At 38.7% G+C, this 27,051-nt stretch overlaps 1 protein-coding gene across 5 annotated transcripts; it reads right to left on the minus strand.

The window, feature by feature from the left end:
- Positions 1-7,232: 7,232 nt before the first annotated feature.
- On the minus strand, positions 7,233-26,707 carry LOC105917712 (interleukin-6 receptor subunit beta). 5 transcript variants are annotated; one of them, XM_036151023.1, is made up of 16 exons: positions 26,611-26,637; positions 24,487-24,539; positions 24,270-24,403; positions 22,257-22,404; positions 19,764-19,951; positions 19,420-19,583; positions 18,070-18,235; positions 16,171-16,253; positions 15,612-15,843; positions 13,918-14,106; positions 13,723-13,827; positions 11,077-11,223; positions 9,661-9,792; positions 9,467-9,563; positions 9,295-9,376; positions 7,233-7,946 (listed from the first exon to the last, which is right to left on the minus strand). In XM_036151023.1, exons 3-16 carry the CDS (start codon positions 24,325-24,327, stop codon positions 7,443-7,445), a joined length of 2,295 nt encoding a protein of 764 aa, XP_036006916.1. In that variant the 5' UTR covers positions 24,328-24,403; positions 24,487-24,539; positions 26,611-26,637; the 3' UTR covers positions 7,233-7,442. The 5 variants fall into 5 exon arrangements, with proteins under 5 accessions (XP_036006916.1, XP_012708041.2, XP_036006914.1 ...); XM_012852587.3 differs by lacking the exon at positions 24,487-24,539 and having other exon boundaries at positions 24,270-24,406; positions 26,611-26,707; XM_036151021.1 differs by lacking the exon at positions 24,487-24,539 and having other exon boundaries at positions 26,611-26,695.
- Positions 26,708-27,051: the final 344 nt, after the last annotated feature.

The following is a 27,051-nucleotide window of genomic DNA, read 5'->3' on the forward strand; positions in this document are numbered from 1 at the left end:
TCCTCTATCAGTTGCACAAACACCAAACCCATTCGGAACTTAAAATGACTTTTTATTGTGAGACTTTACTGCTTTTAGACGATGTTGATATACAAATATAAAGAGAATAAGACCGCAATAGCTTTTCAGAGATATTTCCAAGTGATTCTCAAATCACAAACTCTGTTTTAAAGCACTTAATCAATCCTACACTGTGATTAATCTTCATAGTCATTTCATTTTTATACACCAACCTTGTATGGTAGTTGACCCGCACTGATGTTTCAGTAATTGTAATGTGTGACAGGTCATGTTTGTCTGTTACAGACTTTAGAGGAAGATGTGCTCCGGTAAACGTCTGAGCCATTTACAGACAACCAACCACAGGCTGCGAGAACAGAAAGTTTTCAGTTGGCTTTTGAAAGTGGGAACAATGACACCTCTGACACACGTGAATCTCTATGCTTCGGACCTGAAAGGCTCAATTTAGTGAATGAAATCAATAAGAAAGAACAACAGATATAAGATACCAGTTACTCAGGATTATCAATAGGCTCTGATTCCTAATTAAAACAGTTTTTGTGTTTATCTCCAAAGTTTCATACCGATTGTCCTTTAAACATCTGTTGTTCAACAGACTCATACAGTATCTGTGTAAAACATGGACACAATACGTTGTTCATACCTGGAAAAAGCATCAGACCATCTTTTACGAACACAACCTCAGAAAAAGGCTTGCTTTCGTCTCACTTGTCAGCACGTAAGCAAACGTTAGTTGCATAAGTCATAGATAGTTGGCTACGTAGCCAAAATATACTCTGCTAGGCAGATGTGTTGGGAGAATATTCCAGAGTTTTTCCAACTTTTACTGATGGAAAGAAATGTCTTGCATAGTTAGAATGCTTGGCCCAAACACAGGGAAACTCCCTCAGTATCTCAGACATGCCAACTGTAAACTGGCAGTGTTTGGCTTGAGAAGTGCAACATCTAAAGTTATTTTAGTTTTGTCCAGTTTAAGTTACAAACCTCCGAAGACCAGCGAGGGAGGGAAAAAAAGAGTCGTGGGCGCTTCTGTAAGGCAATCTATAGGTGAAATCCCAAAAAATGGCCATGCATTTATAATCTGCCTCCATACTTTTGATACCCGTAAATCAAATCCAATACAATCATCTGCATTTGGAAGTTAACTAACTAGACTGTGTGTAATTTATTCTCAGTATTAACAATGTTTTGAATGCTTAGGAGGTATGTTAGAGAACATTTAATGTTATCAGCAGGGAGAAAGTTGAAAGACGCTAAAAGCAGGATTAAGATATAAAACTCAGTTCCAAACTTTGAACACCTTACAGAGTGCTGTTCAATCCATCATTTACAAATGCAAAACGTACGAGAAGTGGAATCCTAGCAAGAAACTCCCATCCAGGTAAAGTGTTGGAGCCAGGAAAGCGGATCGTTAATGAGAGAAGCGACCAAGAGGCCCAGGGTCATTCTGGGGGGTTTCAGAGATCCACAGTTCAGGCAGAGGAATCTGTTGACATGACAGGTATTCATTACACGCTTCACAAATCAGGCATTTATTGGGAATAAAGTCATTGCTGGGGGAAAAAAAAAGATTTCAAAAAGTTTGCTGTTTCCCCACAAACAATGTGGGAAACACAGCACACATCTGTCACTGGTCGTCACCACTGGGATGACTGGTGGCAGCTTCATGATGGGGAGATGCTTTTCTTCTGCCGAGACAGCAAAAATGGTCAAAATGGGTAAGAAGTCAAAGACAAAGCAGCCCTGGAAGGAAATCTGTGTAAGAGGCCGCAAAAGACTTGAGACCTGGGCTGGAGGTTCACCTTGGAGCATGTCTACGACCCACGTTCAAACGTGGTGGATCGGTCCTGTCAACATCTGGACCTATTAAATATCTAATCCGTGCAAAGCCGTGGAAAGTGATGTTCCCAGACTGTTGTTTGGTGGGAAATCTGACACTTGGACTGATTGCTGGAGACAAATCAGCACCGTTATCAGGTATACGTTGAGAACAGTGAACGGTCATGCAGCTTTTGTACTCTATGCAGATTTCAGTCACCTGCACGTCTCTGATTACAGGAGGGAGGGACGGAGATCAAATCAATGTTTATTTCTCCCAGCTGGTCTTTTGTAACTTGAGTTCCTGTTTTGGAAATGCATCAGTTTTAATTATTTTGTGCAGGTCTATTGAGGGATGTTTTTTTTCCTACATGAATGCATGTATGTTGAGGTGGTATCCACAGAGCTGTGTGCAGGTTGGAGTGTGTTTGTGTGCTTTTCCACAGCTTCTCTCACTGCAGGATGTCACCGGCAGCCGTGCTCCCACACTTCTTGAGAGATCCGCGTCCTCTCTAGACGCAAATCTCCTCATTGCTCCTCTGGTTGTTCTCCTGCTTGGATTCCTTCAACACCAATGCTCACTCTCCTGCATGTCCGCCCTCCACTGTTCCTCGTTTCCAAACCTTTTTAGACTTTCCTTATGTCTGTGATTCATGGCAGCACTAAACCAACATGACAGTCCACGTCTTTTTGTAAACTTGTCTTAATCCCAGGATTGTCCTTCATGATAGCATGATTAGAGAACCCCGTTTCCCTGTACGGTTGCTATTTTTTCTACCAAATCAAATTCTTTTTCTTATCCAAGATTAAATAAGCTGGTAAATTCTTGGCAGAGCCGTCTTTGATTTCACTTTCTTCTGGTTTGCATTTTGGGTTTCACTTTGTCACCTCTGGATCTGCAAAGCTGGTAGAGACACACCTCGGAAGATATGTTTCTACAAAACTTTGCTCTGTTAACTAGCTCACGAGGTGTGAATACTTTTCTATGGCACTGTAGAAATGAAAACCAGAGAAACATTAACATCTGTTGATTGGGTTAATGTAGGGTTGTCAATATTTACAAGTCAAGATAATTCCATCGTCCGTCTCTTGAAGAATATCAATGAAACCTTCAGGGTTTTTTAGTGCGTGTTTATGTCTCAAATGGTGCAGTTTTGTAGATTTTCAACAAAGTGAGATTTGTTTCATTCCCTTTTAGAGTAATCTATCAAATTCTCATAAGAATCACAGCCACCTCTGCAGAAATTATGGTCGAATAAGAGAGGAAATATGTGGGGTCTTAGAGTTCAAAAGTTTTGTCTGACAACTTGTATCAGCAGTGCACACCCAAAGAAGTGTTTTTTGCTAATAAACACTCTCATGCTAAGTCGTAAGTCACAGATTTATTTTATTCCTATCCAACTTTTACTTTAGTCATCATTTTGGAGTGTAAAATGTTTTCTTACTACAGAGTAACAAACGACGCACAGGCATTTGTTCAGTAAACTAAAACATGTTTGATTCCTTTGCTGGCGCTAACTATTGAATGACTACTACAGAAGTACATATGAGATTATTTTCTCTTTAAAGAAATGACAAAATTTTGGGTCAGGAACCAAACAAATTGTCATGTTTCTTTGAAATGAGTGTTTTGTTTTGTAAACACTCAGACTAGATTCAGATGGCTTATATTATTTAATCATGAAAAAACACAATTTATTTTACGTATGCTCTTTAGCAAGTCAAAAATGATAGAGTCACAACAAAGAACAAAAGAGGTTAACAGAAGTCTTAAATACAGTTAATTTTTGTTCTCACTTACTAAACAGTATAAGCTTGATAAAAATGTGCTTTTTGATGATGAAATATACGTGATCTGAGTCTACAGATGGAGTGAGGCATGCTGGGGTTTCATTGTGGTGGAGTAAATGGTGAACAAACACACATGAACAAACATTGTAGGCAAAGTCTTCCCCCATAACCATTTCTTAGGCAAGTTTGGAGGGTGGAGAAGCCAAACAAATCAAACATTTTAACTTACTTTTGCAGGATTACTGCAATCGTAGCCTCCCACTGTAAAACAAACAAACAAACCCAGAACCCCCCCCCCCCCCCAGCTGAAAACGGAGCTTAAAGTGCACATAACTCCAAAACAATCAGGGGAGTCTAAAGTTGAATCATCTAACAGCACTCCAACTGGCTCAGAGTCAACAGGATTTAGAAATAACCTGATGTGATCACTTCCAGAGAACACCTTTCAAATCCAATCAAGCAGATAAAACTAAAATCCCATCAATGCAGCTCTGACTGCCTGATCTAAAATAAACACAACCACCGACAATGGAAATACTTTCCAACATGGAGCAACACTAACTTTCTGGTTCACAATTAAAAAACGAATACAAACAAAACAGATTTCTATTACGGTTTGAAAATATTTATTCGATTCAATTCAATTTTATTTTATTTATATAGCACCAATTCACAACATGTCATCTTAAGGCAGTTTACATAACAGATTCAATCAAATCATCCAGACAGATTGAGCATACATGAAGCGACAGTGGAGAGGAAAACTCCCCATTAACGGGAAGGAAAACCTCCAGCAGAACCAGGCTCAGTATGAACGGTCATCTGCCTCGACCGACTGGGGGTTACAGAAGACAGAGCAGAGACACAAAAAGCACAGAAGCACACATTGATCCAGGAATCCTTTCTATGTTATATGGTAATAGCGGGTGATCTGCCCCCCTGAATGGTCTCACAGCTAACAGAATGGCAGATAAGATGTACCTCATATGAAGAGAAAACAAAGACAGAGAGAACATAAAGTTAATGGTTGAAATAACAAATAATGCATAATAGACCCTCATGTCCTCCAGTAGCCTAAGCATATAGCAGCATAACTATAGAGATAGCTCAGGGTAACATGAGCCACTCTAACTATAAGCTTTGTCAAAAAGGAAGGTTTTAAGATTAGTCTTAAAAGTAGACAGGGTGTCTGCCTCACGGACCAAAACTGGGAGTTGGTTCCACAGGAGAGGAGCCTGATAGCTAAAGGATCTGCCTCCCATTCTACTTTTAAATTTAACTTGTCCAAAGGTATGTTTTCAGGATAGGAATTATTTCAAGTTAAATGTTTTGTTAGTCAGGATTACCAAAACTATTTGCACAATATTAAGAGAGACTTATATAACCTTCTTCCAATTCAGAAGTTTAAACTAAGATCACAGAGCACTTGAACAGTTTGGGAAAACTAAAATTCAAGTGTTTGTGTTGTTCTTCCTACATCAGGCTGATTTCATCTGGTTTCTCAACGTTTTATCAGAAGTATAATAAGAGTATGAGTGAATATGAGTGCAGATCAAGTTTGTGTTTTAAATCTTCCTCCTTTTAATACATAACTTAGTTTTACTTCTACTGCAGGGTGCGTTTTATGATAAAAAAAATAGTCAGTCAACAGTATAAATGACCAAAACATCAGAAAATGAGAGAGACCAAAGTATTTTCTAAACTTTTATCATTGACATGGGTTAAAGTGTCAGTATGTCAATTGCTCTGTTGATTTTCTTTGGAATAAAAATGGTTATCAATACATGTCAGTCAGATTTGTTTTAATGAAAATTGAAGAAAAAAAAGCAGACAAGGCAAAGACAACAGTTCAAGACAAGGTACACATTTTAATAACAATCACAAATAACCTAGTTATATTTTTAAAAAGCTATTAACATGGCTGATTACTTTGAAATTTGATGCCAGTTCAGTAGTTTCTCTTTCTTTTTTTCAGATCTACAAACTAGATGAAGAAGCAAAGAGATGTTGATCAAGGTCACAGTCACTGTCCAAATCTTAAGAAGATAAAAGAGGAAACATGAAAACATTTTGACCAGAAAGAAGAAAAGAGAAAAAAAGTCTTACAGTGCTGAAATATAGTTACATCAAAATTAGATTATAGATTAAATCTACCAACACAAGACCCCACTTATCAACAGAACGCATGGGTTTCAGCTATATCAGCATCCACATAGAGGAGCACTGAAATAAAATAAAAATAAAATCCACATTCTTTGACATTCAAGTAATGTAACGAAACAACAGTTTGCTATTTACAGTTCAAGGCATTCAACAATGTTTTATCCACAGCATAAAGTGTGCATAAAATTTCAAATATTCACATTAAAAACTTTAAATTGGCTCAAAGACAGAAACATAAAGACTCAAAGCTATGAAAAATATTCATTCAGGCTCCTGACACTTTATAATGTACAAATAGGCCTGCATACCCTAAAGAGGGATGTCTTTCTTACACAACCACGGCTCTGTGATAACAACTTGATCAAATGGCTGTGGAAAATAGCGACAATCAGCAACATCCACTTTAATGGCGAAGCTTTAAGTCGGCTCAACAGATTTCCAACTGGTGTTTGAAGAAGAAATGTTTGCGGTAACGACAATTAAAAAGAGAACAAATGTGTCACTGTTTGGTCTGGAAGCATTTAGATGGTAGCCATTTTATATTTTAGCTGATATCTACCTTCATCTGAGAGTATAATCATCGTTATTGACTGAATAACATGGACTCGGTGGCCACTCTATTAGGTACCCCGTTGTTCAGTTGCATGTGAATCAGCCAATTTCATGACAGCAACCCAATGTATTTTGGCTTCTAGTTGTGGTGCCGACAACTCGCTGAAGTTCAAACCGAGCAACAGAACTGGTTTTTAAAGGGGATTTATATTACTTTGAAAATGACATGACAACAACAGGAAACTAAGGCTACAATTACCACTGGTTTACCAAAAACCAGATAAAATCAGATGGGAAAAATGTTGCTTGTCTAACAAGTCTTTATTTTAGCTGTAAAATTCAGACGGTAGGGTCAGAATTTGGTTTAAATAACAGGAACATGTCGTGTTGGCGGTTCAGGCCGGAGGCGGTAGTGTAGTGATGAGGGGGAAATTTTCTTGCCACACTTTAGGCTCTTTAGTGGTAAATGAATATCATTTAAGGGCCTCATCTGAGTAATGTTGCCAGCCACTGTATATGTTTTCAGACAGGCTCAGAATCCTTCATACTACTGTCAGATTTACATTTAAAGTCACTTTAATTTGACCAACACGTTTCTTCTCAGTGGATGACATATTAACATTTTGCTTTTTTCAGATTCGAGAGTCCCAGTTTGAATCCAAAGGAGAGAGCTAAAGATTAGGATGATGGTAAGAAAGTCTATTCTAAAAAACGTTGGGCTTATTGCTAAACATAAAGGTGGTGGTGGGGTAGATGAAAAATGTTTAATTGCTGGGAATAAATATATATATATATATATATATATATATATATATATATATATATATATATATATATATATATATATATATATATATATATATAAATAAAAGTAGAAATGTATATAATATAATATTATTGAATATTATTCAAAAATGATCTTATTCTCTATTCAGAGAGAATTATGTCATTTCCTATGAAGAAACTTCTTGGTTGAATGAAATTATTTAAAATCTCAATCTGCCAGTCTAAATCTAGACAGAGATGTAAGGACCGTACTGCACAGGAGGTGAGGATAAATTCGGGAAAATTGAGCTGTGGAGTGTTTTTCTTCAAGTTTAATCTGGGGACCTCCGTCTGATGACAATATACGGGGAAGGCGTGAGAAGTCCTGCAGACCTCTGGCCTTTGAGCTCCTCAAGAAAAAGCCTGAAGGTTTGCTGTTCATCTGAGGAGGTAAAGCGAAACACTGACGACTCTCTGACTCCACCTGCTGGCTGCTTAATGTCATCGATGCAGGCCGTGCTGTTCTCACTGGCTTGGTAAGAGGCAGGCAAGAAGGGCGGAGGTAGATTCTGGTTGAACTGACTGCAGAGGACATTAGAGTAGATGCAGGGGCTGGTGGAAAGATCATTTTTGGACTGGGTGATGATCGTATTCGTGATATATCCTTTATCTGATGTTTTGGCTGGGGGTGAAGAGGGTTGCAGGTATGGAAACATCGGAGGGTTGCAGATGTGTAAATACATTTGGGACTTCTCTAGATCTTGCAGCTTGTCAACCAAGATGACTTCAGGGCAGCTGACTTCAGGCTTCTCTTGTTCCACAACCAGCCTCTTACTCTGGGGTTAGAATACATGAGGATTATCAGCAATCAAATTATGTAATTTCACATGTAGAAATGATACAAACATTTTATTATATATTATCCTACTGTTGTTATTTTGACAGCTCAAATAAATTCACATGCATTCACATGTTATTTTGACAGCTCAAATAAATTCACATCTCTCCTTCATCTGTCATTATAACAGAGCCTCCTTTCTGGCCACAAGGACCACAGGGATTTTTGTATGCAAGTTTGCACCTTGCAAAAACTGTGCCCACTATCAGTACAAAGGATTTTAAGTAACTTTTCTGCATGATGGAAACAAAGTCAAATCAAATCTGGTGCCTTCAAACATCCGACTAGTACTGAAATAAAAGCTTTTGTAAGTTAGAAGTATATAAAAAGGATATTTTATGTCCTATCACATAACAGTTGCTATAAAATCAAATTAATGAAGTACACTGACCTGGGCTGACTCTAAATTAATTTATAATAGAGTGAACTAAACTGAATCAAACCAAACTGAACAGAATAAAGCTGAATTGGAGTAGACTGGTATCAATTCTACTGCTCTGGACTAAATATAATTTAATTGAATTAAATATAATGTAATTAAACTGAATCAAACCATTTAACTGCATCTAATCAAATTGAATCTTAACAAATTGGACTGAAATGGAGCTAAAACTGAACTGAACGGGACTGATTTGGTATGGAGGGGGACTGACTCAAAATGAATCAGACTCAGTGAAGCTAAATCTAACTGAAATGAAATAAACTAGAAAGCATTAAATTGAACTGAATGGAATAAAACTGTCCTCAGCTAGATATAACTGAGCTGAATTCAACGGAACAGAAGCTAATTAAATTACATAAAAATGTATCAAACTGTAATGGACTTTGAAGCAATCAACTGGTTTCCCTTATATAGGAAATTTTTGACCAATCTGTATAATATGATTGAACTTGACTTTGCAAAGTGCTTTGAGATGACATGTTTCATGAATTGGCACTATATAAATAAAATTGAATTGAATTGAAATGAATGAATCGAATCAAACTAGGTTGTGCTAGTTTCAGGTGAACTGAAGTGGAGTGGATCAGACTGAATCCAATCAATCAGCACTGAGCTAGGTTTAATGGAGCTGGACTGGACTGAATAAAAAATGGGATGAGCTAAACTTTACTAAACCCAAATAAATTGAAATAAACTGAACTTAATTGATTTGAACTGGATTAAAATTGGTTTGGACTAATATATATATATAAAGATTAAGTCAAATATTATTATTCTGTCACGAACATTTATTTGTCACTAAAAAAGTAAAAACAGAGCGTGTTTATTCCAGGAGTCGTGTTACCTCTACACTAGTTTCCGGGTTCCAGTGGGACAAGGTGCTGTTAGAAGGATCAGGAACTCCCTTAAAGAGCTTCTGTTTTGCACTAAAAAGAGGAAGAAAATTATACATTACGACGAAAAGCGTATCACGAAGGAAGATTTCTTTATTAGCAAAATAAATGAATAAATCTTACATCTTTGTGTGCGCCAGGAGAGCCATCAGCACCAGCACCGCGGAAATGAGCAGGAGTGGAACGACGACACACATCACTAGTGAGATTTCCTCAGAGCCTTCACACACATAAAGCTGAGTTAAAGTCATAGCACTAAATGATTTGGGGGTGTTACACCGTTTGCTGATGCTGAGGATCTGTGTTCCAAGCTTTACCAATGTGCACGTTGGCCAAGTTCCCAGGTGGACCAGTCCCGGCGTCGGTGATGGCGCGGATGAAAACTTCATAAACACCAGCTGGCATATTGTCCAGCGTGTAGCGGTGAACGTGACCGGGCACAGTTTTACCTGATTAAACAATGAGATTGGTATAAGGGATTACATGAAATCAATGAAATATAGCCAGCATTACTCTGAAACACCTAAATACAATCCTGTGCAACCTGCTAACACCGATGGTGTTAGCAGTGTGTGACCTAATCTCAGTGTAAATCTGAGGGGCTCAGAGGTTTATCAGAGAGCATTAGTGACCAAACAGCATCTGGCTGAGGGACACAGCAGACAGCAAGGGAGGAGTTTAAAGCACTGTTAGGTTAGAAAACAATATTCTAAGATTTCATCCAGAATTGGAATAGATTATGGCACTACGATTAAATGGCTATCCAACTAAAATGACAAGGCAGCACAAGGAGAACATCAGGAGCAGCAGATCCAAAGCTCAGGTGGGAGAATCTGTGGACAGGGCAACCATTAGTTTTGCACTCCACAGGACTGGTCTGATTATAAGTCAGTAAAGTTGATCTATATAGCACCATTCACAGCTGCCGAATGACTTAAATCTTGTCTGAGTGAAACAAACCCTTCAGGTGCTTCCTAAAGGAACGAACATTCAAAACAGCATATAGACCAGGGAGGGTGTGTGTCACGATCAGTGTGTGGATTCCTGAACGACGTGAACTTTTAAATAGAGTTTGAGGAACCAACTGTGGTTTTCTGATCTGATGGTACGAGTTGATATAAAAGTACAGAGTAATTGTTGTTGAAAGAATCCAGTAGTAATCCATTCAGATAACAAGCGAAACAGCAAATATAAGTAAAAAGAAAGTGCTCTGGTCAGATGGGATCCTAACGTGGGAGTCATGCTCCATCAACACGGACAGGGAAGCTGGTCAGAGCAGATAGTACGATGGACAAGGCTAAATTCAAGACAGTCCTGGAAGAAAATCTGTCGCAGGCTGCAAGAGTATTCAAACTGGGGTCAACGTTCACCTGCTAACACGTCCAACGAAATAAAAAAAATAAAGCCAGAGCAACAATATAATGGGTCAAATCAAAGCATGTTCATAGCGTGGACTGTCCCATGTCAAAGTCCAGAACTGAATGCAACTAATAGTCTGTGGCAAGATTTAAAACTAAACGTTCAGAGACGCTACCCATCCAGTCTGACTGAACTTGGGCCACTTTGCAAAGAAGCAATGACCAGAATCTCAGTCAATGTGCAAAGCATGTAGAGACAAACCACTGAAGATTAGTGAATTCATTCACACTCACTGCTGAGATAGTAGCAACATTCAGCAACGGTCTAAATATCTGGGTGAAGGGATGCTCTGAGTGGAGCAATGCATCACTCACTCTTTGCTGGCTGGTTTTTGGTCCTGTAGAAGAGGGTGTAGTTTCTGATGAAGCCATGAAGCAGCTCCACAGGTACTGGAGTCCAGCTGAGCTCCACTGAGCTGCCGGAAATCTGATGTACACGCACACTGGGACCAGCAGAGGGCGCTGTGGACACAGAGTAGGAGGGCAGAGGCTGACGTGATGATGATGATGATGATAAACCAGAAAACTGCATTGAATTGGTTTGTTGTTTGTTTTTCTCTTTATATATATATATATATATATATATATATATATATATATATATATATATATATATATATATATATATATATATATATATATATATATATATATATATATATATATATATATATATTATATTTTTTTTTTTAAATCTACACTGGAAAAACTGTGGAAAGTAAGCACCACTCATGGACTAATACTGTCTAACTGGTGCATCATCAATATTAGGTATTTTTTCATGATTACAGCTTGCTGTAAAAAAACACTTCATTTCCTATTTAGAACCATTTCTACTCTAACATTTTTTCCACCCAAAAAAACCCTTCTGATTCTAAAAACATTATTGCTTTCATAAAAGGTTATTTATTCAGCAACACCCAGTTTTTATTCTTAACTCTCCATTTTTCCAAACAATAAGATATGCTTTTCAACTGAGCAAAGTCAATTCAAGAGTAGGTTTTGCAAAATCAAAATCTTTTGATCATGTGCCTGTATTTGAAGAATACAGGCACATGATGAAGTTGGAGGCTCTAAGAAAAAGTTGACACCATGAAATATATATGGACTCGGCTTCTAACTATGTTTCTTGTACTTCATCCAAGCAGTTCACAAACAGCTTCTGAAAGACTGCTAAGGTGTAAGAAGACGCTGATGAAGCAGTGGGGTAGAGTTAAGATAATTGATACTCAAACACAATTTACTCAAAGCAAACACAAACAAAAAGAGGGAAGATATAAATGAGAAAGACAAGTTGAAGCAAATCCGCAAAAGTAATAAAAAAAGACTAAAGAAAAGTACAAAGCAAGAATTGTATTAACACAGCAAGGAAGCGTGTCTGCTACATTTAGATTAACCAGACACAAGGAAGCGTGTCTGCTACATTAACTGGGCCATCCGTTGCCCGTCTACAGGCAAACCTTCTGGAACGGTTAGCCTCCCCTCGCCACCCCTGAATCCACTGCTTTGCATGCTTGATACGTTGCTCTGCCATGTGGTTAGTTCAGTAGTACCATGAAGGAGCTCCCTGCAGCTCATTTGCATGTCCAGTCAGTTTGAACAGGACCCCTGTGGTGTGGGCACAGTCCAAGTACTGTAAGGAGATAGAGCCTATTCGCTGCGGGTGGCTGATGATGACGCTGGAGTAGGGGATGTGATTCACAGCTTCTGGTTCAGTGCCAAATCTTCACTTTGACTTTCATTGTATTCTGGACAGGAGATGTGCAATAGTTTGGATTTACTGAGAGCACAGCACTGTAGCCTAGCAGCAAGAGGATCCTTGATCCAATCCCCGTTCTTGGTCCTTTCTGCGTGGAGTTTGCATACGTAGGTTCTCACCAAGTACTCTGACTTCCTCCCACAGTCCAAAAACTTGACTGTTAGGTTAACTGGTTAATCTAAATTGTCTTTAGGTCTGAGTGTGTGTGTGCGTATGGCTGCTGATAAGCAGCTTTAGACAATGGATGGACTCAGAGCCTCAAAAGCGCAACTTGTCAACATGGTGTAGAAATAGCCAGACATGACTTTTAGTTCTTGTAGGGGGTTTGAGGAGGTCTCAAAACAAAAAGTAGTCTACAAGTGACATTTAAAACGACCCCAGCAGTGCCCAGGTCTAGCCATCCAAGCAAGTTCCCCCTGAAAGCAGCCTGCAAGAAGCTAAATGTGGTGTCGAAATATACCCAAATGTTATCACCGGACCTACAGCAAGCCTGCTGCTGTAGATATGAAAGTGCATGTATCTATAATCAGAGTTAGGCCACACGTGTTTTAACAGTTGAGTCTAAAACTGTATTATTTGGACGCCAGAACAGAGGGGATGTTTGGCCTAAATCAAATGCTGTATGCTAGGTAAATAAACACACAGTAATTGTGAAGTATGGAGGTGGAAGTGTCATGGTTTTGGGATGCTTTGCTGCAGCAGGACCTGACCAGCTCACCATCATAGATTCATGTCCTCTAATGTGGATCAGAGAGACCTTCAGAAAACTGTAAGACTGACCGTATAAAAGCTGAGGCAGAACTGGAACCTCTAACATGACAATAATTCAAAACACAACATGCAAGGAACCCCTCAAACATCTCACAGCCGAGATTGAGGAAGGGGGAAAACCTTTCTCCGTCCAACGCCAAGGACTGGCATGTGGCTACAAGAAGCGTCTCACTAACGGTATTTCAGCTACAGAGGATAATGGTGTCCTAACTTTTACTCAAAGTAGACATTTTTGTTGATATCTTTTTTTAAGTGAGTAAAACCTGGTTTATCTGCGCTGCAATTAAACCTCTCTCTTCCGAAAAAGGCATTAGTAAGTATCAACATTAAAAAAACAGAACATTTAACTGGAGGCCCTAATTTTTTTAGGACCGTATATTTGAAATGAACTATGTGTCAGTACAAACTACAATACTGTGCAGATCACGTACTTCCTTGCCGTGTGTAAACATGGAGCGTCACTTTCTGCCCTGCTCCTTGTTCACCGTACAGAGCCTTGAGAGAGACCGCATAACGTTCCATCGGATTCAGTCCCTCTGGAAGGAGAAAGAAAGGAAAAACACAAGTTCCTGAGACAAACCTCTACCCATGAGGCCGTTGCACAGCAGACGATAGTGCTGGGCTACCTGCAATAACCAGCTTTGTACAGGAACCATCCAGCTTTTCCCACTGCAAAACGCTGCTGGATTTCTCTCTCACTGCAAGCCACTCCACGACGAAGCCGGTCGCCGACAGATCTGGTGGAGGCGACCAGCGGACCTCCATGCTGCTGTCACCCAGCGGAGTGGCGTTGAATCTGACCGGAGCGGGCGGCTCTGAAGACAAAGAGAAAACAAAGCTGAGGCAGCTCTTGCAAAGAAAGAAAACAACGTCAACGCAATGATTCGTGCCGTTAGGAGACAATTAAAGTCTGACTGACTGAACCTTGCTGATCGCGGCACAGACCGAGGATCATTGTTGCGCTGTCAGGTTTGATAAGTCTTTTAGATGTGTCTTACAACTATGCACAATAAGTCAGAAAGTCTGTTGAACTTCCTCACTCACATTTTGTCATGAAACAATAAACTAGAGGGTTGATGATTCAAAGCAGAACCTAATTATGTGTGTGAAAGGAACAGGATACTCGGGTTTCAAATTTTCTTCAGCGAAAATCCAAAAAAAAAAAAATGCTCAGTTGCATATAGGTCTGGACTTTGACTGCTCCATTCTAACACAGGAAGATATTTAGCATATTTAGGGTCATTGTCATGCTAAAAAGGTGAGCCTACTCTCCAGTTTCAAATCCTCTGCAACCTCTTACAGGTTTTCTTCCAGTATTGGCTTGAATTTAGCTTCTTCCCATAAACTTTGACCAACTTCACAGTGATGCTGCTACCATGGAGCGTTACATTACATCCTCAGTCGTGATGATGCTACCAGCCATATATCACTGGATGGTGTTCGGTGTTAGTTTGTCCACATAGGGCAAAGAGTTCATTTTTGGTCTCATCTGACCAGAGCACCTTCTTCCACATTTGTTTCATCGCCTGAATGTAAGGAACTATGAATAAAAAAAACAACTATAAGTATAACTTCTTTCAATAATGGCTTATAACGGGTTTAGTGGTGACCTGTGAGTGGTTCCAATATGGGATTAATTTTCTTTAAACTAACCTTGCTCTAAACTTTTGTACAACTTTATCCCTTATGCTGTTGTAGATTCTCAGTCATCCAGGGAATGAATATTTTAAGTGCTTAAGCAGATGACATCTGGACTTCTCTTGTTTCGCCTCTGGACCAAAAAGCTTCTTCAGGTCTGAACATGGTTGAGATGTTAAGCTCCGAGGTTCATCCCTGCCATGTCTCCTGTTTTCTTGGTCTGCATGATGCCGTTTGTTTTTGTCCGAGCAAAATAAATCGAAGCTTGCGGTAGGGCTGGGAGATATGGACCAAAGATAATGTCTCGATAGTTTTAGGCTGAATCCCGATGTACGATATTTACCTCGGTATGTTTTTCTGTTCATAAAGTAATTATAAAAAAGGAATCTCTGAATCAAAAATTTACCCCACATGTCTTGTCGGCACATTTTCTAACTAACAGTTGCATAATAATATGAGAAATAGTTGAAAAATAACCTACTGGAATATATAAAAGTATAACTAACGCAACATAGGCCACCTCGATATAAACCATACAGTCTCATCTTATAGATCTTTTTTTTTTATCTCAATATTTTTTTAAATCTCGATATATTACCCAGCCCTAGCTGGGTAATATATAGTGAAAAGTCAAAGGTGTGCAGGAACATTTGCAAGGTTCTGCATCTGGCTGTAGCTCTACCTGTTTCAGAGGAGCCCAGGATCCAGACTCTGTCCTGCGGCGAGGTCCCTGCGGAGTTGGACGCCGTCAGGGCACAGGACCAACGTCCGTCAGGAAGAGGCAAGCTGCAGGATGTGTTTGCACGCTGCAACTTTCGGCAGCTTCCGTAATCGCTGAGAATCTGACCGTCCTCTGCCTGGCAAAACACATCGTAGAGGACGACTCTGCCGTTGGCCAGGAAGCGAGGCAGCGGCTAAATGTCACACAAGGGAACAAAAAGAAACGAGGTATAAGATGTCAAATTGAGCTAGTTGGCTAATCCAAGTCAATAAAAAATAGCTGCAGGAGATTTTTTATCTCTGAGTAGCTCTTAAAAATCCAATAATAAAAAAACAACAATACAAAAGTAATTTCAAGGAGATGCAAAAGCGAATTAGAGCGATCAGCCGCGTAAGACGGTGATAAACAAAGTAATCACATCCAAAGATGATTAAATTCTAAAGCTCTAACGCTCAAACAGTGAGAAATGTGAGAAATTATTTGCAGAGATAGCAGCAGGCAGTCGTGCGCACACACACACCTTCCAAAGCAGAGAAACGAGCCTCCGTCTATCCCCGCTGACTTGTCCCACCTTCCTCCAGAGCACCGGTGCTGCAGACGGAGCTGGAGAATTGAAGAGTGAAAATTATTAGAGTAATTACAGGGAGGCACATCCAAACATGTCGACTGGGAACACGATGATACTTTCATCTGAGGCAAAGGACGTGTTGTCAGCGTTGTTACCGCACGAATGTTTAGAAAACAGGAGGAGAACAAGACGCCACAACGGCCATGAAACAGTAGTTCTGGTTGTTGTTTCTATCAGAACAAGCTGGTTTATTTGAAAATAGCTAAGGTATGAGATATTAAAGGGCTTTAAACACGTCTGGCACCCAATGAATACGCTGTCCCTTAATTTGGTGGCACCTTAATTCTGTCTCACCTTGCTTTGTCTTAACTGAAAGATGGCAAAAATATGACAGATCCTGACATGCCTAGAAAGACATTTTTAATTCATGTTTCTTTAAGGATATGTTGGTAAGGATGTGTTGGAGAACCCCCCCCCCCCCCTTTCATAACCAGATTACTCTCCGCATGGATGATGATCCAGGCAAAATCCAACAGCATCCCCTTAAGCAAGTATTTCTTGGCAGAGGTGAAATCTCAGTGTGTTATGATTACAGTTTGTTTTAACTCCTTTTTCATGAGCCTGCATGTCTGGACTATCATGTACCCAATGTTAGAAAAAAAATGCACAGTGAGTAGGAACGCAAAAGCGCTCATTATTTATTAGTCTGTCACATTGGACTTGACCACCGTCACTGATACACAAACCGGTAGAATAATGATAAACAGGGATTTATCAGATTTATCAGCTGTAATATTTTCTTATTAAACTCAGACATAGAATAGAAGTTTGTTCTTCTTTTTTTTGCCTAACTTCTGCTAAACAAAAAAATGTCTCCATTTTTTAATAATAGCTTAATTAATATGGTCTCTGAGAAAAAGTTAAATAGCAGAAAAAAAAACAGTTTTGTCCTTCCTGGGTGTCTGGAGTGATTATGTGAAGGATTTGATCTTCCTCTTTCTTTGACAGCAGCTCCCAAACTGCCATGAGTAGACCAGATTTACTCATTTAAATTAGGGCGGACCAAATCTGTTTTCTACTTCCACTGTGTACGCAGTCTTTGAAGATCAGGTGCAACACGGCCACTTCTTGCTCACACAGTTTTCTGTCTGTCGACGCAATTTAGCGGTCTTTATTTGGACTCTTTCAAGTTCAGGCCCCAAGTGTCAAGAGACAGTGGATGAGTCAGGGTACTGCAGGGCAACACAGAGACAAACAGGACAAACAACCATCCACGCACATACTCACACCTAAAGAGAATTTAGAGAGGACAATTAACCTAACAGTCATGTTTTTTGGACTGTGGGAGGAAGCCGGAGGGTTAGTGTCACCATATAATTAAAATCAAAATTGCTGATATTTTGATTGTGTTGTCAGAATGTTACTTTGAAAGTTATCAACCTCCAGCCGATTATGAATCTTCAGTGTAAAGCTTCACGTGACAGAGCTCTATGACAGTCATTGTAAAAAGAAACTGCCATGTTTTAATTGAAGCATTTTACTTATAGATAATGTAAATGGTCTGTTGTTTGTGAAATTACTCAATTTAATGCTTCTGGCATTAAACAACAAAAAAAAAGAAGCCACGTGGAAAAGCTGTGTATGATTGACAAGCTTATGCTTATAGGCAACAAAAACAACTTAAAAGTAGTTATTTTATGAATGGCTTTATAAGCCTCTCACATCTGTTTGGAAGAATATTGCCTAAGTCTCCTTAATATTGCCTCAAGTCATTTAGGTCCTGTTGTAATCGTTGCTACAGTTTAAAGTATTGTCATTACTATGGCGAATAAAAATTCTGTTTCATCTCACCATCTTCTGCGGTTCTGCCCTGAACTGCGTTGCTCCACTGACTCCATGGGCTCGCCGGGCCCCGGTAGCGGTTCCGAAGCCTTATCGTATACAAGGTGTCTGGTCTGAATAGGCACACCAGGATACAGAGTCCATTTACTGTGACATTCCTGACCTGAGCGATTTCCTGTTTGGATGAGAGAAACAGAATGATGGAAATTTACTTGTGTTGAACAGGACGCTCACTTGGCTCTGTTTTTGGAGTACTCTTCCTGCTTCTATGCAAATTAATTTTCCAGATAAAAGAATAGATTTCATCAGAAGTACCACTCAGATGTTTTTATTGTTAAGCCTGAACTAATGGCTTCTTCTTCTCCAAGTAGCCTTTCAGCCACAGTCAGCACCGAAACAACTCTACAACATGGAATGTGTCTCCTTTACAAAGGGCCTGATGACTGACATTTACAGCATGTTTATACTTGTATAGAACTGGTTCAACAGATAAACGTGAAACCTGTTTACAAATCTGAAAATCAGACACAAGGCTAATACAAACTTGAGGAGATTGACATTTCTGTTGATCTCTTGGCCTTTCCTTTCCAATTTTTTTGATTTCTTTTGATTTTTTTAATTCAATTTTTTGTTTTTGAGGACTTGCCTTACAATAAATCCAAAGCTGTGCCTCGATTTATGTTAAATTCTAGGCATTAAAGTTGGATCAGAAGCTTAAAAAGCCATATCACCATCATCATCATCATCTGGACTTTTCCAAATTGCTTGAAACTTCATGTGAGTAACTTTGAAAATAGTAATCACATAAATATTTAAAAAATTATTCATGTTTTTTCAGACACTTGGGAGACGGAAATCCTTTTGGGAATCCCAACTGACCCGAAACAGGAAAAGTTTAGCCTGATTCAATCAATACCAGTCATTGACGAAAAAAGTGACAATTTTGAAATGAAAAAATGTCAATGACGAAGTAAAGTAGTTTTATGGTTAAATGCAAATGGCTTAGTAAGATTTCCATTATATCTAGAAATCTTACTAAACAAAGTCAAAATGTAAAAAAATGCAGAGGCTCAACTTTAATAGATGTGAACTAAAAAGCATAATATCATCAGCTTATAATTATATTTTAAGCTATTTCTACATTCATAGTCAATTAAGTTTTCAGAGTTCCCAGTTGGGGAACCATCCAACTCTTTTCTGTTTTAGAACTTTCTCAGGTAGGATGATTTGTGAAACATTTTAAGATATTTTTAATTTTTCTCTGCCAGTTATCCTTTGTTTCAAAGGATCTGATGATGAATGCTTGGTGTTTCTATAAACACAAATGTAATTTTTGGTTTCCGATTCGGTGCGGCTCACCTCCCCCTTTTCTGCAAACTCTATTTGAGAATTCAGGTCTCCGCGTTCGATTTCTGACTCAGCCACGGAAAACAAATGCAAGTCACGACTCCAGGACACATTCAGACACTGAGGGGCACCGTTAACCTGTTGGACGCTGTTCAGAACCACTGGAGGCAAGATCACTAAGAAAAACAAGAAGAGCAAAGTCAGTAGATAGGAAGGGATATATATATATATATATATATATATATATATATATATATATATATATATATATATATATATATATATATATATATATATATATATATATATATATATAAAAATGCTACAAATGGGGAAGAAAACATCACCAGTCTCACCTTCTATCCTTCCAGGCTGACACCGAGGTGCTGATGAAACATTTCCACCTACACCATGAGATATGACGCTGATGCAAAAGCATATCCTGTCTGTAGATGCACCAATTCCGGTTGTGCAGCTTGACCCAGATGTGGTACAGGTAAATGTCTTTAGGGAGCTATTTGGAGTTGAGTTCGGAATTTCACATCTGATGAGAAAGACAGACATAAAGAAATTAAACAACCCTAAAAATTTACAGTGCCTTAAAACAGCATGCACACCGCCTAAACTTAAATGTATTTTATTTTGACTTTATGTTATAAATTAAAACAAATTGTTAAGTAAAGCAAAATAATAATAAAAAATTCAAAAATGTTGTAGTGTGATCTAAAAAGTGTAGTGTGCATTTGTGTGCAGTTTTCCCAGTAAATCATTTTATAGAACCGCCTTTTCTGTGGATACAAGTCTCTGTTAAATAGGTTTTCTTTAACGACTGCCTGTCATTTAGCTCCATCTTTCCAGCTTTGATGCCCCCACAGCATGATCCTGCCACTAATGTTTCACCACCGGCTTTGGGTCAGCTTTGAGTTCCACATATAAAAGTTATGCTCCACTAGATTTCCATAGCTCAATATATTGTTTTATAACAAATTTCTGCTTTAAACTTCCCAAATCTTACTTCCAGATCTGTCTTCTGGGTTCCATGACGTGATTAGTTCTACAATGTTCTCTGAGAAACCTCTGAGGGCTTCACAGAACAGTGTGGTTTATACCAATATTAAAATACGAGGAACAGCTCTAAACAGATGAATGTTAAACCTTTCGGATTTTTATAGTAAAAAACTTTGAAAGCGGGTAGCATTTGCCTTTCACTTCACATTAATGCACCAGTCTACCAAATAAAACCCCAGTAAAACTCAATGAAGTTTGTGGTTTGAACTGGCATGCTGATGCTTGTAAAACTAACCTTGCTCTCGAACATGTGACAAACAATTTACTTAAATATTAACATTCTACGATAGACAGACACTTTCATTTGGGCATTGCAAGACAAGATAAGATTTATTACTGACAAAAAAAAAAAAAAAAAAACAGGAAAGGGAAACTGTAATGGAAACATGAACACCAATGTGGTGAAAGATTGAAATCAAAATAAGCGGAAAAGTTGATTGCAAAACACTATACCAGCTTTATTTATAAACACTTTGAAAGCCCATAGGACCAAAGTGCTGGAGGCAGAATTAGTAAAAAAACAAAAAAAGAAGGCACAGTATTACAAGTAAACAATCATACAATCAGCCAAAGGGGAAATGCATTAAACAAATACTTTTAAAATGTAATTATTAAAACTTGTGAGTGCAGATCATCGTACAAACAATAAGTTCAGGGATTACAAAAGGAAAGGAAGGAATCAACTGAACTCACCACAACCAGGCAGCTACTTAAAAAGTGTACAATTGGTGCTTGGCTGATGCGCACCACAGTGAATTGAAAGTTATAAAGAGCAAACTTTCTGACTCCCTCTTAATGTAATCACCCATAATCTTTATAGAAAAGGTCAACTATGCTACAGAAAAGCATTGAAATATCTCACACCGACATGCAACATGCGACATGCGACTGTGAGGAAGTGCTTGACAAGGCTTTCCTTATCAAGTTCAAACTGAGCATGCCATGACAGATATCAAAGGCACATCTAAGGCATTATCAAAGAGTCTGCCTACAGCAGAAGATGTTTACTCAACATAAAAACCTCAAAAGTCGTTTTTAAAGTTGCAGTTTGCTGCTATGAATAGATGAATGTTGGCACATAGTTTACAGATGTTAACCACTCCAATGATACATTTGGACTCCTGGTGAATTTAAACAGCTGATATAACTAATCAAAATATTGCGAATGATTTTTCTCAATAAATACCAAGGAATTTCAGCTTTAGAAGCTGAAACAGAAAAGCTAAAAAGAGTACAGACTGGTATTAGAAACATTCAGGACTGCATGACTCGCTGCTAATGAACACTGTTTTGAAGAAATTAGAAGCGCCAAGTTGAAAAAGGTTCCAGACCAAAAGTAGTAAATCTGCATTTATGTAAAGGTAACTGGGGAGATGTGGTCCTGTTTACTCAGTAATTAAAGAGAAAGTAAAATCTTGGGCTATTAAGAGAGAAACACTCTGTGTAAATGTTTTCATTGTAAGAAGATTTTTACTTGTCTGTAGTGTTTGCACTACATAAAAATACATGGTCTCCATCTGGATCAACCGCCTGTGCAGTTGGGCCAAAATATTCTAAAGTTGCAGTCGGTGGCCACACAAAATCAGTCCAGGGGTCACAAATGCCAAATTAGATTAGTGTTATTGATTCCTTGATGTCCTTCATTTTTTTATTGTTTTTTTAAGTATTTGCATAATTTATGGGGATGCATTGTGATAACAAAACAGGTCAATGTTGGGGTCATTGCGAGCATACACCATTTACTCCAATACACAGAATATTTCAGGGGAAGTTTGTCTCACCTGGGCGCTATCTGAACTTTAAGGGTAGAGTATGCTGCCGGAGTGTCTCCAGGCTCCCAACGGCAAGTGACGTTAGTTCTAATTATGAACACACAGCCAATGAGCCGCGGCGGTCCTGGGGCGGTTTGGGATGTTGCATTGAAGTCGGCTGGAGGATCAAAGATTGAGAAGAGCCTGAGTCAATTACATCACAAAGCAAATGGTCCAAGTCCTTAAAACAGCAAAGTATTATTTAAAAAAAAAAAGTGTTCTATATAAGAAACAGAGAAAATTTAATTACATTGTGAGGAACATTTATTGACACAACTGATAAAGATTTTTAAAGATTTATAAAATAAAAACATTTTTCCTTTTAGCAGTATGATTTCTTCTTCAAATTTTTTGAAAAATTATTCGATTTTAACTTAGCAGTGCAGAACTCACTGGTACCCTGAACAGTTTCTAACCCTAACAAATGGAGATAAAGTATTTTTAAATGTTCTCTAAGTTGTTCAGCGTTTCTTTGAACTTTTAAGTAGTAGTCCGTGATTTCGTGTATCCCTAAGTTATAAACACGATTTGATGCAGAGGTCCATTTCTCTTAGTCGCTCCTCAAAATGGGAAAGACGAGACATAATGGCTTACAAGTGGATACATTTTGATGTTCATAAAGAATATAGTGAGTCACTTAATGATAAGTGTTGAATATCAAGTTCCTAAAGTAAGAGCAAAAATGTCAAAGTTTAAACAACAGGAAGTGTGATGATCAAGGAGGATTTATCTTGTCACAGTGAGGAGGATGGTAAAGAGGGTGAATAAAAAAAAAAATCTCAAAAGCCACAGCCAATTTATCTATGTCAGATTATGTTGCTGCTATAAAAATATCTTATTTTTAGGCATTTTGTGGCGGGCGCTATGTTGGGAAGAATACTTGACTTTTAGCTGCCTCGAGGTATAAAGAGAAGCTCAGATGTTTCAAGACGGTTACGTTGATTTGGCAGCCAATCTATAGCACACGCTACCGCAGGCTATGTAGGTGTAATTAAGTAGATTGCACATGTAGCAAAGCTTGAATACCTCAGATGATTTCTGAAAAAGAAAAAAAAAATCATCTTATTTGAACTTCCTAACCTCTTACGTGGCTGTGACTGTCTTATTACATTCATATTGCCACTCAGTAAAATATAAGGCCTATATCCTTCCTGACAAGTTTAAGACAATCCTCCATGCATTTATTGAAACTGGATCAGGCATTGCTAAAACGCAGCAGTCAGACCAGAAGCAATAGGCAAAATCACAATTGGGTTCCTTTTTAATACGCAATTCAATTCCACTGCAAAATACATGAAAGTAGTAATGGCTTTGCACCACACTACTCATCTCATCTGCGTCAGAGTTACAACCCTGCCAGGACTTCTGGATCCTCTGGTCAGCTGCTCTTCCCACAGATCCAGAATAACAACCTGAGGTGACAGAGCCTTTTCTGTGGGGGGCCACTGAGCTCTGAACATGCCTGCCTTTAAAAATCAGAGCCGCTCAAACAGCTGATCAGTTTAAATCTCCATTAAAAACCCATTTACTTCATTTGCTTTGAATCCCAGCTAAGCATTAAATCTGGGTGTTTGTGCTAGTTTTAAAGCCCTTTGGTTAGCTGTGGTTGTTTTTCAGGTATATAAATACACTTGAGTTGACCTCTATCTTAATAAAGTTAATTGTCGTATCGATTGCCTTTTTTTTTGTGAAGCTAGAGATCAGATCAGGGACTTTAAAATACATTTTCAGATTTTACCTACGCTAATTCTTGATAAAACACATGTATAGTTAATTATTATACAAGCTGAATAAACAAAATTGTGCAATACAGGGTCAAAGCAGCTTGGCTTTGTTGAACATCGTTTCATTTTCTTGATCTGTGAAAGAACAATGCCACACCCCTAACAGGCCAAGTATCAGTAGAAGGTCACATGCTCACAATCTGTTTTGGACACACAAAAAAAAGAAGAAGAAGAAAGAAAAGTGGAACGTGATCATTACCCAGAGTGAGCCCAGACCCCAGCAGGCAGGTCCAGACCACCGTTAAAAGTCGCTCCATGAACACCCACAGGTCTCTCACCCAGTTTCTCCCATCGTGCCGGCGGCCTCTCTGCTCAAACACTCTGCTGCTCAGACTGCTAAGAGATGTTGAGCTTTATTAGTCAGGATGAATCAACGTTTTGGCAGATTCTGTGATTCTGAGTGAGTTATGAGTTACGGAACACGTTTCTCTATGTTTCTTTGAATCTGTAGGTTCCCACAGAACTCCTCCTGAAACCGCAACATGAGAATAAAACCACAGGCTAAGACACTTCACCATTTGTTAAAATAGAAGCAATCTATTTTTACAACCGGACAGCTTTATTCAAAAAGGCACATCATATAGTGTATTTTCTCCCCTCTGTGCCTTATAGCCGTAACATCCGCGAGTTTGTTATTGGCTCAGGTGTCTCTTAATAAGACAATCTTTTCTGGATTTTCAAAGTCTTGAAAGACTATCAATGGTTAGAGTAAGGACATTTATCTAATAGTCTGATTAAACATGAGCATAAAATGACACCATAAAGCACTGCACAAACATGATTTTGTGAACTCAAATGAATAAAGAATTTGTAATTAAGTCATGGTGACCCTGCATGTTTTATTTTCATACTAGATTTGAGGGTTTCAGATTGTATCCTTTTGAGATTCCGTTCTGCTTTTGGGAAATTAAATATTTTTTCACCTTCTGTTATTTTTTTTCTTTTCCATATTTGACCCTTTGGGTCTGATCTGGTGTGTGGGCGGGGCATCAGATGATGAAAGGTGTGGAAACACTGGTTAAACCGTATCACTTCTGATGCATTCATGAACCATGGAAGGCACAACTAAATTTGAAGAAAGATAAAACTTTGTTGAATTGCTATTTAAAGTTAAAGAAATTTAGGTTTAATTGTTTTTATTTTTGAATATAAGACTTAAAAACCACATTTTTACATTGAGTTTTGTTATCATTTCAAATGTTCATTCAAATGAACACCTATTATATTGAGCTCCTACGGGAAAAAAATGTCCTGCAAAGTTTGATGTAAACACACCTATGTGAATACAGTTAGGAGAACATTTAATTTCTATTATTCAAGTTAACTATAATGCTTCTTGTTCACTTAGGTCAGTGGTTTCCAATAATTTTGCAACCAAGGCCAAAATTGCCACAGCAGAAGTACGTCCAAAGCCATGTTAAACAATAAATTTAAAAAAGACCCATTAGATTTAACACACATAAATGTTTGCAGAAAGTCTAGATCAGGGGTCTGAAACCTGAAGTTCCAGAGCCTCAAGTGGCTCACTTGATATATTAAAAGATTAATTATTGGCCTTTTTTGTTTGTTTTATTCTTTAGTTCTGTGCCCCCAAGAGAACACACTCGCCCTCGACTCGAACCAATTTCCTATTCTATGCTGATAAGAAAAAAAAAAAAAACCACAGCATGATGCTGCCATCACTATGTTTTGCTGTACGGCTGGTGTTCTTGGACTGATGGTATGTGTTGGATTTGCACCAGATACAGGGTTTTCCTTGGTTAATTTTCCTTGGTTAACAGAAAACTTTCATTTTATTCTCATCTGACCAGATCACCTTCCTACATGCATATGATCCTACCTCATTACGGCTGAGGCTAAAAGGGCATAACCTCAATTTTTAAGTCATTATCAAAGTAAAACTGTGAAAAGCAAAACATGAAGTTGGTCAAAGGGATCAATCAGTTACAGTTTCTATGCCAGTACATATAATCATAGGAAACTGATTTAGTATTATGTCTTCAGTAGGGGCTGTAGCAGGGGCATTGGCCCCTGTTGCCCCATGTCTAGAACCGCCCATGAGCAGCACATGTAAGCTGAATTTGCTATAATAATAACATTTGAACATATCAGACAAGAAGAATTATGATTTGAACCACTTCACGCAATTAATTGATATGGTTCTAATACAGGAGACTATAATCGTGCAGGAAGCTGTGATCTCGGCTGCAAGGGATTCCTCACCGAAACAGCAACCCCGTTTTCTGTAGTCTCACATTTTCCGAACTTGATATTAGAAATCAAACTTTGAATATAGCCTACTGTTAATAAACAACATTCGCATATAATAATAAGATCTGTCAATTGCTCTCGATTCTTAGGGAAGCAAATAAAAAATCTCATTACTGTCCGCCGGCGCCGCTGTCAATGTGTTTGACGCAACTTTGCGTGTTGTCGGTAGCGTTAATTACCCCGATCCACAATTAACCAGCGGCCAGGTCCCCGATGTCTGTTCATGTCCCGTAAAGCAGGCAGCTGTTAGGTTACAAAGGTCCACTTACCAGGGTGAGCTTAACCCGGCAATCCGCGTCTCACCGAGCGCTTCTGCAGCGATTGAGCAACATGTGCGGATCCTGATAAACTTCACTGAACCGCCCCGCTGTGTGTCATTACCCCCCGGGGCAGGGCTGGGGAGGAGGGGGTGCGGGGGTGGAGTCCATGATGGCAGAGCTGGATCCTCTCGGTGAGTCGTGATTGGCTGTCTGTACAGATCCTTAAAAAAAACCTGTGGATTTAATCAAATCCGATTCAAGTGATGAAGGACTCAAATTTTCTGCTTTGAAAAGCGCAAAACATAAAAAGTCAAAAGTTAACTCCTGAAAAGACTTAACTTTTTCTTCTTGATTGGTAGCTCCTCCTTACTGCCGGAACCCTATGATGTTTCATAGTTCTCGCAAAAGCTGTCTCCATTGGTGCCCCGAGTTGATCATAAGAGGAGAACT

Source organism: Fundulus heteroclitus, chromosome 19, assembly GCF_011125445.2.
Source record: "Fundulus heteroclitus isolate FHET01 chromosome 19, MU-UCD_Fhet_4.1, whole genome shotgun sequence".
Taxonomy (NCBI): domain Eukaryota; kingdom Metazoa; phylum Chordata; class Actinopteri; order Cyprinodontiformes; family Fundulidae; genus Fundulus; species Fundulus heteroclitus.